Source organism: Gorilla gorilla, chromosome 1 (genome assembly GCF_029281585.2).
Source record: "Gorilla gorilla gorilla isolate KB3781 chromosome 1, NHGRI_mGorGor1-v2.1_pri, whole genome shotgun sequence".
Classification (NCBI taxonomy): Eukaryota; Metazoa; Chordata; class Mammalia; order Primates; family Hominidae; genus Gorilla; species Gorilla gorilla.
In genome coordinates this window covers 187,714,958-187,731,279 of record NC_073224.2, presented here as the reverse complement: position 1 = coordinate 187,731,279, position 16,322 = coordinate 187,714,958, and the positions used below count along the sequence as shown (strand labels likewise).

The window sequence follows — 16,322 nt, the reverse complement described above, 5'->3', positions numbered from 1 at the left end:
TCCTAGCACTCTGGGAGGCTGAGGCAGGCAGATCGCTTGAGCCCAGGAGTTCAAGAGCAGTGTGGGCAACATGGCAAGACCTCATCTCTGCCAAACAAAAGGGGACGTATGTTCCAATTTTTTGAGCTAATGATTCCTTTTTTGAGTAAATAATTCTTAAAACAAGTGCAGTAAACAAAAAGATGTGTATTTTAGTGTTACTAAACTAAGTAGCAAATACATTTAAAGTAATTTGTGTCCAAAATTGGATAATGGGCCAGGTGTGGTGGCTCATTCCTGTAATCCCAGCCCTTTGGGAGGCCAAGGTGAGAGGATCACTTGAGCTCAGGAGTTCAAGACCAGCCCAGGTAACACAGTGAGACCTCATCTCTACTAAAAATTAAAAAATGGCTGGATGTGGTGGTTCATGCCTGTAGTCCTAGCTACTTGGGAGGCTGAGGTGGAAGGATTCCTTGAGCTTAGGAGTTTGAGACCAGCCTGGGCAACATAACATCTCTGCTAAAAATTAAAAAATAGCTGGATATGGTAGGGCATGTCTGTAGTCCCAGCTACTTGGGAGGCTGAGTTGGGAGGATCACTTGAACCCAGGAGGTCGAGGCTGCAGTGAGCCATGATTGTGCCAGTACACTTCAGCCTGGGTGATAAACGAGACCATGTCTCAAAAAAAAAAAAAAGGTTAATGGTAAGTTAAATACAATACATATATTTGCTTCAGCCATTAAAAATTATTACAAGGCAGTGTAGAAAATGCTTATGATGACATATGAATAGAACAGAATGCAAGCTTATGCTTTGTTTACAATTAAATTATTCTTGGGCATAAAAACAGATATGTCTGAAGGAAACATATTTTTAAAAAGTAATTTTAGGGCCAGGCACGGTGGCTCATGCCTGTAATCCCAGCACTTTGGGAGGCCGAGGTGGGCGGATCACCAGAGGTCGGGAGTTCAAGACCAGCCTGACCGACCTATGGAGAAACCCTGACTCTACTAAAAATACAAAATTAGCCGGGCATGGTGGCACATGCCTGTAGTCCCAGCTACTCAGGGGGCTGAGGCAGGAGAATCGCTTGAACCTGGGAGGCGGCGGTTGCAGTGAGCCGAGATCGCACCATTGCACTCCAGCCTGGGCAGCAAGAGCAAAACCATCTCAAAAAAAAAAAAAAAAAAAAGTAATTTTAGGCTGGACGCAGTGGCTCATGCCTGTAATCCCAGCACTTTGGGAGGCCGAGGCAGGTGAATCACCTGAGGTCAGGAGTTCAAGACTAGCTTGGGCAACGTGGCAAAACTCCATCTTTATTAAAAATACTAAAATTAGCTGGATATTGCGGCGTGTACCTGTAGTCTCAGTTACTTGGGAGGTCGCAGTGAGCCGAGATTGCATCACTGCATTCTAGTCTGGGTAACAGAGAGAGACTCTGACTCAAAAAAAAACTTTTTTTAATTCATTGAGTTCGAGCTATTTTGCTTTTTTCTTTTCTTTCTTTCTTTCTTTCTTTCTTTCTTTCTTTCTTTCTTTCTTTCTTTCTTCCTTTTCTTTCTTCTCTTTCTTCTCTTTCCTTTCTTTCCTTTCTTTCTTTCCTTCCTTCCTTCCTTCCTTCTTTCTTTCTCTTTCTTTCTGTCTGTCTGTCTGTCTGTCTGTCTGTCTTTCATTCATTCATTCAGATGGAGTCTCACTCTGTCTTCCAGGCTGGAGTGCAATGGCGCGATCTCAGCTCACTGCAATCTCCACCTCCTGGGTTCAAGTGATTCTCCTGCCTCAGCCTCCCAAGTAGCTGAGATAACAGGTGCGTGCCACCACCACGCCTAGCTAATTTTTGTATTTTTAGTAGAGACGGGGTTTCACCATGTTGTTCAGGCTGGTCTTGAACTCCTGACCTTGTGATCTGTCCACGTCAGCCTCCCAAAGTGCTGGGATTACAGGCGTGAGCCACCATGCCTGGCTCTTTTTTTTTTTCTTTTTCTTTTTTGAGACAGTTTTGCTCTTGTCGCCCAGGCTGTAGTGCAGTGGCACAACCTCAGCTCACTGCAACCTCCGCTTCCCTTCCCAGGTTTAAGCAATTTTCTTTGCCTCAGCCTCTCAAGTAGCTGGGATTACAGGCATGTGCCACCACACTCAGCAAATTTGTATATTTTTAGTAGAGATGGGGTTTCACCATGTTGGCTGGGCTGGTACAGCCTCAGTTGGATATAATATTGAAAGTCTGAATTAGAGATCTCTTTTAACCCTTTCTGTTATGGACACTTAAAATGACTCTGATAATTATTATTGTTTTCTATTAATAACAGTGAAGTTTAAACAGGTGTTTAGACAGAGGCAAGGGTCTGGATTTGTTTGAACTGCTTTAGATCTTATGATACTGATTTTTGCTATGTGCTAATAAGTGGAGGGATAAAGTACTCTTGCATTTGACAATTTTTATAAGTTGTTACTTTCACTGGTCTTTGTGAACAGCTGGACACTGGTCAGTTCTATGCACTCTCCTCTCCTGTTTTTATTATTCTCACGTCACAATTATTTTTATCATAATTATAGGGCTTTTTGAAGACCTGGGACATCATTTTTTGCATTTTCTAATTTGGAAAGAAATAAGTGAGCATTTGATGATTTGAATTTTCAAGAATTGCAAAGGAATAAGTGTTATTCACACTGTAAGAGGGTATAAATAGGCACAAAGTGGTACTTTGAATATAAAGCATGTTCACAGATTTAGCAATAGGATTTGTTATGTGGAAAGCCTGTAGTGGGAAATTTTAAAAGGAAAGGAAAGGGAAATAAGAAAGGTACCAACATCCATTTAGAACCTATTATATGCTACATTTTATACATATAATTTCATTTAATCTTCATAAAAGCCATATGAAGGGAATACTGTATTAGCATTTCTATTTTACATGTGAGAAAAACTAAGACCTAGAGAGTTTAAATTATTCCCATAAGGTCATCTGACTAGAGAATAATCAAGTTGAAATAGGAACACAGAAGTGCCACATTAAAAAAAATTACATATAAACACACAAATGGAACCTTTTAACCAGTACTTAGCTGGAACATCGTATAGAATATATATTATAAATTACCTTACTTTGTCTCTTTACGCTTAGGCAGGTCATACGGATCCTGCCATATGATGTCAGCTGTAACCATTAGGCATACAAATCTTGAGGTCATTCTTATAAACAGATTAAAATGTGTTGTTGCAAAAGTTGAATGGCTCTAGATTATTTTCTGAATTTGGATATGAATCATATAGTCCTTCCCCAAAAAGTTTACATTAATGTTTGTTTCTCCATTCATACATTTATGTATTTATGTATTTATTTATTTTTTGAGACGGGGTTTCGCTCTTGTCTCCCAGGCTGGAATGCGGTGGCACGATCTCTGCTCTCTGCAACCTCCACCTCTTGGGTTCATGTGATTCTCCTGCCTCAGCCTCCTGAGTAGCTGGGATTATAGGCGCCTGCCACCACTCCTGGCTAATTTTTGTATTTTTAGTAGAGATGGGGTTTCACCATATTTGACCAGGCTGGTCTCAAACTCCTGACCTCAGGTGATCCACCTGCCTTGGCCTCCCAGAGTGCTGGGATTACACACATGAGCCACTGCGCCTAGTCCCAGTCATACATTTATTTATGCAATAACTTTACTTTTCAAGGAAGCAATAAGCAAATATTTACTGAGTACTATGTTTCAGACACAATATTGAAGATAACAGTATTAAAAATAATTTAGCTCATTATTCCATGGAGTTTACATTCTAGTGTGGGGAAATGGAGAATAAGTTCAATCAGTGCAGTAGATTGTGTTGTGATAAAGATATATGGCATATGGTAAGATATTTCAGCAGTATAATTTAAGTTCAGGTGTGCAAATATGTAATTCTCTTAATTTTTAGAACTGACTTTACTTTTTTACTCTAAGCCTGTAGCTTAGAGAACTGGGGAAGGTACTTAGATGGTATATGGAATATAGTGGGGTATTTTTAGTTGTCAGAATGACTGAGTTTGCTACTGGCATTTAGCAACCTGTGCATACCAAGACTGCTAAACATCTTGCTATGCCCAGGACAGTACTGTCCTATGAAGAACTGGCCCACCTAAAATGCCAAGAGTGCCCCTGTTGAGAAGCACTGACTAACCTGGCTCATGGTAGACAATTTCATCTTGATCTTTTTAGGCAAATTGACTATTATCCAGTAATTTCAAATTCAGGATTATTTAAACTATTCCAAACCTGGCTCAAATCTCTTAGATTCTGCCCGTCTCCTCTGTGATACTAATTCTTATGACCTATGAATCTCACTACGTCACAGTCTGGCTTTGAAGAGTCATCTACTTTTCTAGCTAACTCCTGTGCTTTCCTCTAATCCCATTGGAAACGTAAAAGGATCTCTCTATACTGTTCTTCGGCCTGTGGGATATTGAGAAAGATGGGTATTCTTGGGTTCTTCTGTGTTTACTCCATTTGCTGCTCCCTTGCTTGCCTTTTTTTTTTTAAGATACTTTGTTTTTTATTCAAAAATCATTATTTGAGATTATTGTCCCAAAGCCTAACTCACTACTTCTGAATGTTCCCAACTATATTAGTTTGCTAGAGTTAGCAAAATACCACAAATTGGGCAGCTTAAGCAGAAATTTATTATCTCACAGTTATTAGAAGTCTGAAATTAAGGTGATAGCAGGGTTGGTTCCTCCTGGGGGCTGTACGGAAAAGATCTCTTCCATGTCTCTCTCCTTGGTTTGTAGATGGACATCTTCATGTTCATATGGTGGTGTTCTTGTATGTATACCTGTGTCCATATTTGCCTCTTTTATAAGGTTATCAGTCATGTTGGATTAGGAGACTACCCTAATCACTTCATTTTGATTACCTCTGTAGAGACCCTATCTTCAAATAAGGTCACATTCTAAGGTGTTAGGAGTTAAGACTTCAACTTAAGTATTTGTGGGGGATACAGTTCAACCCATAAAAGCAACTAATTTTTTAAAATTTTTTTCTAATTTAAAAAGTACAGAAAAAACTAATCAAAATAAAATAAAAATATCCCAATACAACATTTAAAAAATTATATAAAGTAAAAGGAGAGAAAAAGATAGCCAGCTGTGGTGGCTCATGCCTGTAATCCCAGCACTTTGGGAGGCCCAGGCGGGCAGATCACTTGAGGTCAGAAGTTCGAGACCAGCCTGGCCAACATGGTGAAACCCTGTCTCTACTAAAAAAAAAAAAAAAAAAAAAAAAAAAAAATCGCTGGGCATGGTAGTGCACACCTGTAATCCCAGCTGTTCAGGAGGCTGAAGCACCAGAATCGCTTGAACCTGGGAGGAAGAGGTTGCAGTGAGCTGAAATGGTGCCACTGCACTCCAGCCTGGGCGACACAGCAAGACTGTGTCTAAAAATAAAAAAGAAAAAGGCCCTACTTCCATTCCAATCTCATCCTCCAACTTGACTATATTTTTCTTTTCCATGTCAATCAGTACATACAGAACTATCTCATTCTTTTTATGGGAATGGGATTCCATTTTATGGGTATACTGCAGTTTAATTAGCTGTTACACTACTGATGAACACTTGGGTTGTTTACAACTTTTATTATAAACAATATGGAGATAATTCTTGTGTAGATCTCTTTGCACATGTGGATGTTTTCAGTAGGGTAAAATTTTAAAACTGTGTGCTGAGTCATACTGAATAAACACTTCCAATTTTAAAAGATATTGTCAAATTAACCTACCAGCGTATATTACTACCAGCAGAATATAAGAGCTATAGCCTCACCACCGTTAGATATTATCAGTGTTTAAAAAAAAAATCTTTGCTAGTCACATAGTAAAAACATACTATAAAACTCATTGTTTTATTTTGTCATGAGTGGTATTTACTATATCTGTTGGCCATTTTATTTATTTTTTCTGTGTATTTACCAATGTGAGTTCTTTGCCTTATTTCCTTGGAGGTATTTGTTGGTTATTGAAGCTCATGTTTTTATCATAAATTAATTTTTTTGTAATAATTGTAGTAGCTCATTAAGGTTTCCCAAATCCATTCTTATTCTCTTCCTTTTTTTTCTCCCTACACTGTGCCCATACAGATCTGATCATGTCTTTCTCTTTGATTAAAATGCTTAAGTGGGGGCTGGGCACGGTAGTTCATGTTTGTAATCCCAGCACTTTGGGAGGCTGAGCCGGGCAGATCACCTGAGGTCAGGAGTTCAAGACCAGCCTGACCAACCTGGGGAAACCCCATCTCTACTAAAAATACAAAAATTAGCTGGGCATGGTGGCAGACACCTGTAATCCCAGCTACTTGGGAGGCTGAGGCAGGAGAATGGCTTGAACCCTAGAGGTGGAGGTTGCAATGAGCTGAGATCACACCATTGCACTCCAGCCTGGGCGACAGAGCAAGACTATCTCAAAGAAAAAAAAAATGCTTAAGGGCTTTCCCATTGCTCTATTAAAAAGGTCAAAACAGATCCTACAGAACCTTTGCTTGGTCTGGCCTCAGCTTATTCCATGCATCCCTTAACTCTTGGGGCCTCAAGCGATATTAACTTTTTTTAGTTATTTGGTGGGTCCATGCTTCTTACCCTAATAGGAACTGTGTACATACTATTTCCTCTATTACTGTCTCTTCTTGGCACCTCTTTGTTCACAGAAAACTCTTACCCATCCTTCAGATTTGATGTCTTGTCATTTCCTAAATCTTCCCTGACCTTGCCAATCTAGGCTAGAGCCTAGATTACATGATCTTATTTCACCATTTACCACTTTTGAAACACGTGATTTTATATTCACTTGTATGGTTTTTCTTTTTCTTTCTTTCTTTTTTTTTTTTTTTTTTTTTTTGAGACAGGGTTTTGCTATGTTAGCCAGACAGGAGTGCGGTGGCTATTCACAGGTGCAGTCATAGTGTAGTGTGTCTTCAAACTCCTGGCTTCAAGCCATCTTCCTGCCTCAGCCTCCCATGTAGCTGGGACAATAGGTGTACTCCTCTATGCCCAGCCTTGTGTTATTATTTGATTTTAGGTTATAACCTGAAACCCTTGCACTAAATTGCATTGCATGAAGACAAGGACCATGTCTGTTTTGTTTTCTGCCACATCCCCATTGGGTAGCTTGGTGCCCAGTACATAGTAAGAGTTCATATATTTGTGGAATAAATGAGTGAATGATGGATTCTTGGTTTTGTCTCTTTATTAGAAAGGTTATTGAAGGATTTTAAGAAATTTAACATTATTAGATTTATTTTTTAGAAAGTTCAGTCTTTGTTTGGAAGATTAATTGGAAAGGCAGATGTGAAGATTAGGAGAACAGTTAGGTTATCATCATGATCATTTAGTCCTCAGATAATAACAGCCTGAACAGAGGCAGCAATGTTAGGAGAAGATGTGATTTTGGAAGAACAATTTCAGAGGAAAACTAACAGGACTTAATGACTGACTGGATGTGGTCATGGCGAGGGAGAAGGAAAAGTCAAGACTCAAAATTTAAATGAAATATGTAATTTAGTATGAAGTAGTATTACAGAGTAGTTAACTATAGAGCCATTGCAGTCATACAGATTAATCATGTAATTTACTAGCTGTATGACCCTGGTAATTTTACTTAATGTCTTAGTCCATTCGGGCTGCTATAACAAAATACCATAGACTGGATGGCTTATAAATAACAGAGATTTGCTACAGTCTGGAGCCTGGTAAGTCCAAGATCAAGGCAACAGTAGATTTGGTATCTGGCGAGGGCCTGCTTACTTATAGACAGCTGTGTTCTCACTCTAACTTCACAGGGCAGAAGGGTGAGGAGTCTCTCTCAGGCTTCTTTTATAGGGCACTAATCCCATATGCCCCACTACCTAATACCATCTCTTTTGGGGTTAAGATTTCAACATAGGAGTTTTGGAACATTCATCTGTTTACCTAACTGCTAATTGTAAATGAGTGTCTTCATGGAATTTTTGAGGTTAAATGTAACACATGTAAAGTGCCTAGTAGTCATATAGTTTGCTGTGAACTTGAGGAAGTCATTTGACCATCTAAACTCAGTTTCTTCTGATAGAAAATAAGGATAATATGTATACCCTTTGTTCTCCCTTTATCACAGGGATATCTCCCTATATCACATTTAAGAATGTCAAGCCCTATAAAAATTGTAAACTGATAACAGTCATAGTAACTAGATATTAATTATACATAGAAGGATGGGAGATATTGAGCTTAACTTAGACTTTAATATGACCCCTCATCTCTTGGTTCAACTTTGTAAGGTATAGGATGCTTCTTGGCTGTAAAAACTGAAGAAGTAGAATTTATCCTACTGGGAACAGGCTTTTGCCACTGTAAGGCTCTATGTGGTAAATGACTGATGAGTTCTCAAGAAAATAAATCTGGCCGGGTGTGGTGGCTCACGCCTGTAATCCCAGCACTTTGGGAGGCTGAGGTGGGTGGATCACTTGAGTTCAGGAGTTTGAGACTAGCCTGGCCAACATGGCGAAACCCCGTCTCTTCTAATAATACAAAAAAAATTAGCCAGGCGTGGTGGCTTACACCTGAAGTCCCAGCTACTCAGGAGGCTCAGGCAGAAGAATCACTTGAACCCAGGAGGTGGAGGTTGCAGCAGTGAACCAAGATTGCACCACTGCACTCCAGCCTGGGCCACAGAGTCAAATTGTGTCTCAAAAAAAAAAAAAGAAATCTTAACAGGAACAAAGGAGATTGTTGTTGCCTGGTGTAGAAGGGAGAAGGAAGTGAGATTACCAGGAACCAAGCCCAGAAGGTGGAAATTGGCATGGCAGATTTTGATTGCCTGCTGTGATTTCCTGTAGCTAAAGCAGTGCGTATGTTTATGATTGAGTTGTATATATTGACCCTTGGCCTTCATAGCAAAAACAGTGAAAACAGCTGGTATAGTTATTATTCCACATATAAGGATAGTAACAAACAGAAGTTAAAACACAGAAATTCCAATCTTTGTTTATTTCATCCTGCTATAATTCCTTTCCAAACGGAAATAGCAGATGTAACTATCTTTCAACACCCATGTTAGGTGATTGTGTGCATAGAAATCTTGCCTAAGGGTAATTCAGGTGGTTTTTTCCCCACTGCTGTATATTTGCCACGTGATCTTAGTTAAGATTTTTATTTTCAGCCAACGTTTCCCATTTCTTTATTGTTGACAGACTTGTAATCTCACTCTTGCTTTTGAATTACCCAACTTCCTGAACTACATTTTCTTTGAAACTTTAGTATTGTAGTTTAATAAGGTTCACTGACAATCAGTATTTGTCAATATTGGTTCACTCTCTTTGCATGGTAATCCCAAGTAAATTTTGTGTGTTCTTTTCCCCCCACAGGTTTTCTGTGCTTCCTGCTGTAGCCTGAAATGTAAACTGTTATACATGGACAGAAAGGAAGCTAGAGTGTGTGTAATCTGCCATTCAGTGCTAATGAATGGTAAGTATTAAAACAGGTTGATTTCATAGTTATTGAGACAAAACAAGGGAATTACGATGAGAAGACTTTTTTCCCCCTGCCTTTCTTTACAAGTTGCTCATCTTCTCAAATGTCATAACTTTAACTGAAAATATTTAGCTAAATTTCCATGTTTTGAAAGTATCTTAGCATTTCAGAATTCCTGTGCCTAATTTAATGAATAAATGCTAAAGCCAGGTAAGTTTTGCAGGAATAATGGAAGTTCTTTGGAAATCTGGTGCGAGGTAGTTATTTGTGTTCCTATAAAATAACCAGAGTGAGGTGGGAATGGGGAGCTTTTGATCACCAGATGATGAGATGTTAAAACTGGGCTGAGATTTTCCTTTTAAGAGAAGACATCTCTTTCTAAGGAACAACTTAATAACTTAGCATGTGTTCTTATCAACACCTTGTTTCATTCATCTTGTTGAAGATAACTATTTTAGCATCTAGGACCAAGTAGAAAATTGCATTTTTAAAGCCCATTTATCTCTTTAATGCTGCTTAGATTTGCTATGAGAATAATGGTTTAGAATCTGGTTGTTACGTGGTAAAAAGAATATGGCCGGGGAAAGTAAATAAAACTTACCAAGTGTTCATCTTTTGCTGGACTGGAAATGATTTTAAGGGCATATTAGCTAAAAACCCTGAGTATTCTTGTAAAAAGATACACTAAAATTGTTCAGGTTATAGTATTTTCTCTTTGAATGCATCTTTGTACAGTTACTGGAACAATTACTAATAGACATAAAATGTTGAACTTGAACACCAGTGCTACCTGTGCCAGGATAGTGTGCCTCCTGGAGGCTGGAACTTATTTGCTCTGAGACCCCTCCTGCTCTGTCTGTCTGCGTTGCTGATAGTGATGTTTTCCTGTTGCTGGCTTATTAACCTATTGCATGACAGTTAATCTGATCTGTTCTAATTTCCTATGATCCACCCAGTTTCCTCCCATTTCTGAATTCTTACAATTTTGACCAGATATGAATCATTCTCTCCACTCTTAAGGGTTACTTTTTAAATAGTGGTTATTTCACTTGGTTGCTCAATTGATGATTTTTATTCTGCTGCTTTCATTTTCGGGCACATATTCACAGATAAGAGCATGCTGCTTAATTATAGTACCTAATACCTCTTTTATTTGATGAGATCTTCCAACTTGATAGCTAATTTTTTTAACTTGGCATAGCTAAAGATGAAGGAAATGGCAGAGGATTCACATGGAATACTTACTTTTTATTAAGCCAAGGAGGCCCTTAACAGGGGATCCTAAGGTAATCCACTTTTCCTGGTTTTTCCAGTGTCTTTCCTCTCGCATGGCTTAGCCCGGTCTTTTTCTTAATATTTAATTTGATGCTTTTCGGTGTTCCCTATCCCTTTTTCCCTTTCTCCTTTTCTCTTCCTCCCCTCTTTCTGCCAGTGCTTTCAAAGGAACATAGCTTTTGTTACTAGCCTTGTCTTGCAGTTTGGAGGCAATAAATATTCAAAATCCTATGGATCATTCTTTGATGTTGAATGAGATTTTTGAAAGGATGCTTAAAAAGAGGGTGGCTTCTATTTCTGGGCATGTGGTATTACCTGAACCTAGAAGATAAAATTTGGTATCTTTCATTTCTGTAGCACCTTTCATCCTATTTGCTTTAAAGGCGATAGGTGATGTGTCAGTATTTAGTGAAATTATAGGGTACACAGAATCTTAATGTATTTGTGATCATTTCTATTGGTTGATCACACTTACATGATATTGGCACATTTTCATGTTCAAATAGGTCCTGTGCTTTTGAGACACACCAAAGATGTGAAATGGTTGTTACTGATGGATAGTTTTATACAGGGTGATGATTACATAAAAGCAGAATTCAGAAAAAGATTGAGATGTGTCCTCCTGAGCTTTAGGCTTTAGAAATTTTTAATGAGATTTTATTTTAACTAACAAGAGCCTTAAAAGTTTAGAAATGAAACTTAAAATTTTACAGTAGAGTTATGCTATTTTAGCCCCTGATTTTGCTTTTTGATAGAACTTTATAAAATGCATTAAATATTAAATGAAAAAATGTCTAAATGCTATCCAAGTTTCAAATTCTTAAAGTTTGATGTTGTTTCACTCCCCCTTAAGGAAATGTTTGGTCTCCTATAAAGAAGCTAGGCTCCAACCTTTAACTCAGATTGATCTGCTATCAGTCTATCAGAAGTATCCTATAATTCTTTTTTATTTTTAATTTTTTTGAGATGGAGTCTTGCTCTGTTGCCCAGGCTGGAGTGCAGTGGTGTGATCTTGGCTCACTGCAAGTTCCGCCTCCTGGGTTCATGCCATTCTCCTGCCTCAGCCTCCCAAGTAGCTGGGACTACAGGTGCCTGCCACCACACCTGGCTAATTTTTTGTATTTTTAGTAGAGACGGGGTTTCACCACGTTAGCCAGGATGGTCTTGATCTCCTGACCTTGTGATCCACCCGCCTCGGCCTCCCAAAGTGCTGGGATTAGAAGCATGAGCCACTGCTCCCGGTCTAATTCTTTAAAAAAAAAAAAAAATCATGTTACCCTTATTTGCTCCAACCAAATAGTTTACTTGGCTAAATGGTCTCCTTTATTACATAAAATCACCTATCTCTTTAATACCTTCACTAGCTGGAAGAGAGACATACTATGAGTATTAATTAGGAGAAGCTGCATTATTTATCCAATATTGTGGAGGTCTTGATGTCCATATTTTGCAATCCATTCACATTGATTGTGTCTGTATTTGCTTTAGCTCAAGCCTGGGAGAACATGATGAGTGCCTCAAGCCAGAGCCCTAACCCTAACAATCCTGCTGAATACTGTTCTACTATCCCTCCCTTGCAGCAAGCTCAGGCCTCAGGAGCTCTGAGCTCTCCACCTCCCACTGTGATGGTACCTGTGGGAGTTTTAAAGCACCCTGGAGCAGAAGGTAGGGGATCATGTGCTATTCTCTCTCTTTTTCCTCACGAAGTTCCTCTGAAAAGGTGCTGATATGACTTTACAGCACAAGTCTTAAAAAACACTGCAGATAAGTCTCTTTGGGTGGTTATTAAAATGGAACAACAAGGTGAGAAATGTGTCAAGACTATTTCTGGGAAAGTAGAGAATAATATTTGTGTTGCTTGGTATTTTAGAGGCACCTCAGAATATATGTCAGTCTCCTCTCCAACTTAAGAATGGAGTAATTACACTGCTTGTCCTTAAAAAGAGGTGCAGAATTTGAAGTCAATCTGTAAATTTCTAGCCTACCTCATGCCTGTCTTAATGTTCTTTGTAGGAGTTTAGTAAGTGATAAAAATGAGAGTTCTTCTTTCCGACCAGCCCATTCAAGTATTGCTTTTTGGAGTATACATTGCCATTTTCTCTTTTCATTTTTAATCTGTCCATATAAAAATATGAACATTTTTGTGTTAGGGACATAGACTTTAAATCTAGAACTTTAATTCTGATTATATCATATGATAGGTAGAAAATTACAGGCTCAACTTACATTGGTTTATTATATCTTTATGATGATAATATTGTCAGATGAAAGGCACTGTGTAAGTGCAGGGGATTATGAATAGTAAAAATAACATTTATTTCCTTAAAATGATCTTATCAAGTTTCCCTTGGTAATTAAAATCAGTCTTCCTTCATTAATTTTATCTTTTCATCTATTAATATTCCCTTCCCCTTGCTAAATAACCCACCTTTCCTTTTGAAGATCATAGACTTCTATTGACATTATCATACTCTTCCCCATTTTTTCTCTTTTCAGATCATCCCTTAGTCATACTCCTTGTATTTTTATGAATTTAGGCTTTCTTAAGATCTTTATTCTCTTCATTTGTTGTTTTTGTTGTTCTTCCCTAGTCTCTGTGTGTTTTGGCTGTTTGAATTGATTTCTAAAACTGGACTTAAAGGGATCATTTCATCAGACTCAGTTTTCCAGCTTTTTCCCTGTCTTTTTACTAAAACACAAATTACTTTTGCACTGCCAGGTCAGTCTTTTTCTTCTTCAGTTACACTTCAGGCAAAGATCTGGTCAGTTTGCTTCCCAACTCTTACATATCTGTGCCAGCTCTTCTGTTATAAATGAATTATTCTTTAACATTCTTCCGGGCATCTTTTGCCCTTTGAAAGTACCATATCACTTTACCAGATGTTTGATTTCTTTGGAAACCTCATACCTTTAGAAAATGTGAATGTCTATTGCTTTTTTCACCATGCTATTAATTTATTTCCGAGGCCCTTGAACACTTTCCTTAGTTTCTCTGTCAGTGATACGGGACAGAGTATGTGACATAATCATAGATGTATTTAAGAACTCTTAATATTTCAAAGCAAAGTATTTTACTCTTTGCATATAAGTTAAAGAAGTAAAGAATATATTTAAATTTGTATTTTTAATTCATTTATAACCACTTTTATATACAGTTACATTTCTGATGTTTCTGATTGTAAGTTGCCAAGTAATGATTTCTTTGTACATCTGGAATTGGTGACCTTCTCTTCTTTGATGTTAGAAAACCTTCCAATGCCACATTGATGCCTGTTTTATTTTTCTGGCCCCTCAAGTGGCTCAGCCCAGAGAGCAGAGGCGAGTTTGGTTTGCTGACGGGATCTTGCCCAATGGAGAAGTTGCTGATGCAGCCAAATTAACAATGAATGGAACTTCCTCTGCAGGAACCCTGGCTGTGTCACACGACCCAGTCAAGCCAGTAACTACCAGTCCTCTACCAGCAGAGGTAAGAAAACAAAACAGCAACTAAAATTGCATAGCTACTTTACTCAGCATTGTGCTACCTCTGTCTTGCCTTTTTCTGTGTTGAATTACTTTTGTGTGGAACTCTGTAGGTTTTGGATACAACTTAGTGTATACGTGCACATATATGGATAAAGTAAATGTGGCAAAAATCAGCTGTTGTTCTTTGCTGTAATTTAGAAGTTTTTTCAGGAGAAAGGTTCTTAATGAAGATTGTTCTCAGATGAGCTCAGGTGCTCCACTTTAGCAGTCGGGCTGTGGGGAATTCTGTCCCCTTGCTACATTGGTTTTTAAAGCATGTTCCCTAGGTTCCATGGCAGCCTCTCAGGAGTGCTATGGTGAGGAAGAGCAGGTAACATGAAGGGGCCTGAGGAGCTGAGTTTAAAACCCTGGCTTATCAACATCCCCTACCAGAGTGGTACACTTGTTACACTTGTTGAACCTACACTGACACATCGTAGCCAACCCAAGTCCACATTTTACATTAGGATTGGATACTTTTTTTTCTTTTTTTGAGATAGAGTCTCTGTTGCCCGGGCTGCAGTACAGTGGCGTGATCTTGGCTCACTGCAACCTCTACCTCCCAGGTTCAAGCAATTCTCCTGCCTCAGCCTCCAAAGTAGGTGGGATTACAGGCGCCTGCCATCATGACAGGCTAATTTTTGTATTTTTAGTAGAGACAGGGTTTCACCATGTTGCCCAGGCTGCGTCTCGAACTCCTGACCTCAAGTGATCCACCCCCTCAGCCTCCCAAAGTGCTAGGATTACAGGTGTGAGCCACCACACCCTATCAGGATTGGATAAAAATTTTACTCCTGATGTTTTCATAGAATTGTTAGTTACTAATTATTTATATTAATGATAAGTAATATTTTTTCAGACATTTACATCCTATATAATTTGAGTTTGATTGTAATTGAAATTGCATGTTGTTAAGATTAGATTTTTTGACATGCAGAGCTGACTTACCTGTTTGGTGAGTTATTGAACCATGTAATATCTGTCTTCAAATATTTCTAGTTTTTGAATTTTTCTGTGGCTGCAGAGGGTGACAGCTAGAACTGTGTCTTATCCTTCTTTGTATCTCCACAGTGACTTTGTCAAGAAAGTTTTTACTTTATTCCCCCCAACTGTTTTTTTTGTTTGTTTTGGTTTTTTTTTGAGACAAGGTCTCACTCTGTCGCCCAGGCTCCAGTATAGTGCCGCAGACATGGCTCTCTGCAGCCTTAACGTCCCAGGCTCAAGCAATCCTTCTGTCACAGCCTCCCAAATAGCTGGGACTATAGGCAAGCCTGGCCACAACTGTTTATTTGGAAAAAAATTCAACCTACAGAAAAGTTACAAGAATAGTACAGTGAATACCCATATACTCTTCACCTATCTTCATCAACTGTTAACCATTTTGCCACATTTACTCTACCACTTCACAGTACACACACTTTTTTTTAATGACCCATTTAAGGATTGGTTGCACTTCACCACTTAGTAGTTCAGCTTGTGTACCCTAAGAAAAGTCATTTTCTTATACAACCACAATACAATTATCACATGAGATGGAAACTTAACATATAATTCTGGTTTCCCCAATTGTCACAATAATGTTCTTTATAGCTTTAATTTTTTTGTTTTGTTTTGTTTTGAGATGGAGTCTTGCTCTGTCGCCCAGGCTGGAGTGCAGTGGTGTGATCTTGGCTCACTGCAAGCTCCGCCTCCCGGGTTCACGCCATTCTCCTGCCTCAGCCTCCCGAGTAGCTGGGACTACAGGCGCCCACCACCATGCCCAGCTAATTTTTATGTATTTTTAGTAGAGATGGGGTTTCACCATGTTAGCCAGGATGGTCTCGATCTCCTGACCTCCTGATCTGCCCTCCTTGGCCTCCCAAAGTGCTGGGATTACAGGTGTGAACCACCACGCCTGGCCTGTAGCTTTCATTTTTACATTTATGTGTGTGCACAGATATATTAATTTTTAAAATAAAATTTATTTTTAAAAATCAAGATCTCATTAAGGACCACAGTTGCATTTAGTTGTCATATTTCTTTGGTTTGCTTTAATCTTGAATAGTTCTCTCTTTTTTTTTAAAGTCTTTATATCATGAATATTTAAGTATTT

At 38.7% G+C, this 16,322-nt stretch overlaps 1 protein-coding gene across 2 annotated transcripts in view; it reads left to right on the top strand.

Moving 5' to 3' along the window:
- ZFYVE9 (zinc finger FYVE-type containing 9) overlaps positions 1-16,322 on the top strand; it is a 133,030-nt gene that overhangs the window by 40,526 nt on the left and 76,182 nt on the right. Inside the window, exons 5-7 of one of the 2 annotated variants that reach the window (XM_055348908.2) lie at positions 9,346-9,445; positions 12,215-12,391; positions 14,023-14,192. In XM_055348908.2, the coding sequence (XP_055204883.2) occupies positions 9,346-9,445; positions 12,215-12,391; positions 14,023-14,192 (447 nt within the window). The remainder of the gene's footprint in view (positions 1-9,345; positions 9,446-12,214; positions 12,392-14,022; positions 14,193-16,322) is intronic. The other variant, XM_055348911.2, reaches the window with a different exon arrangement.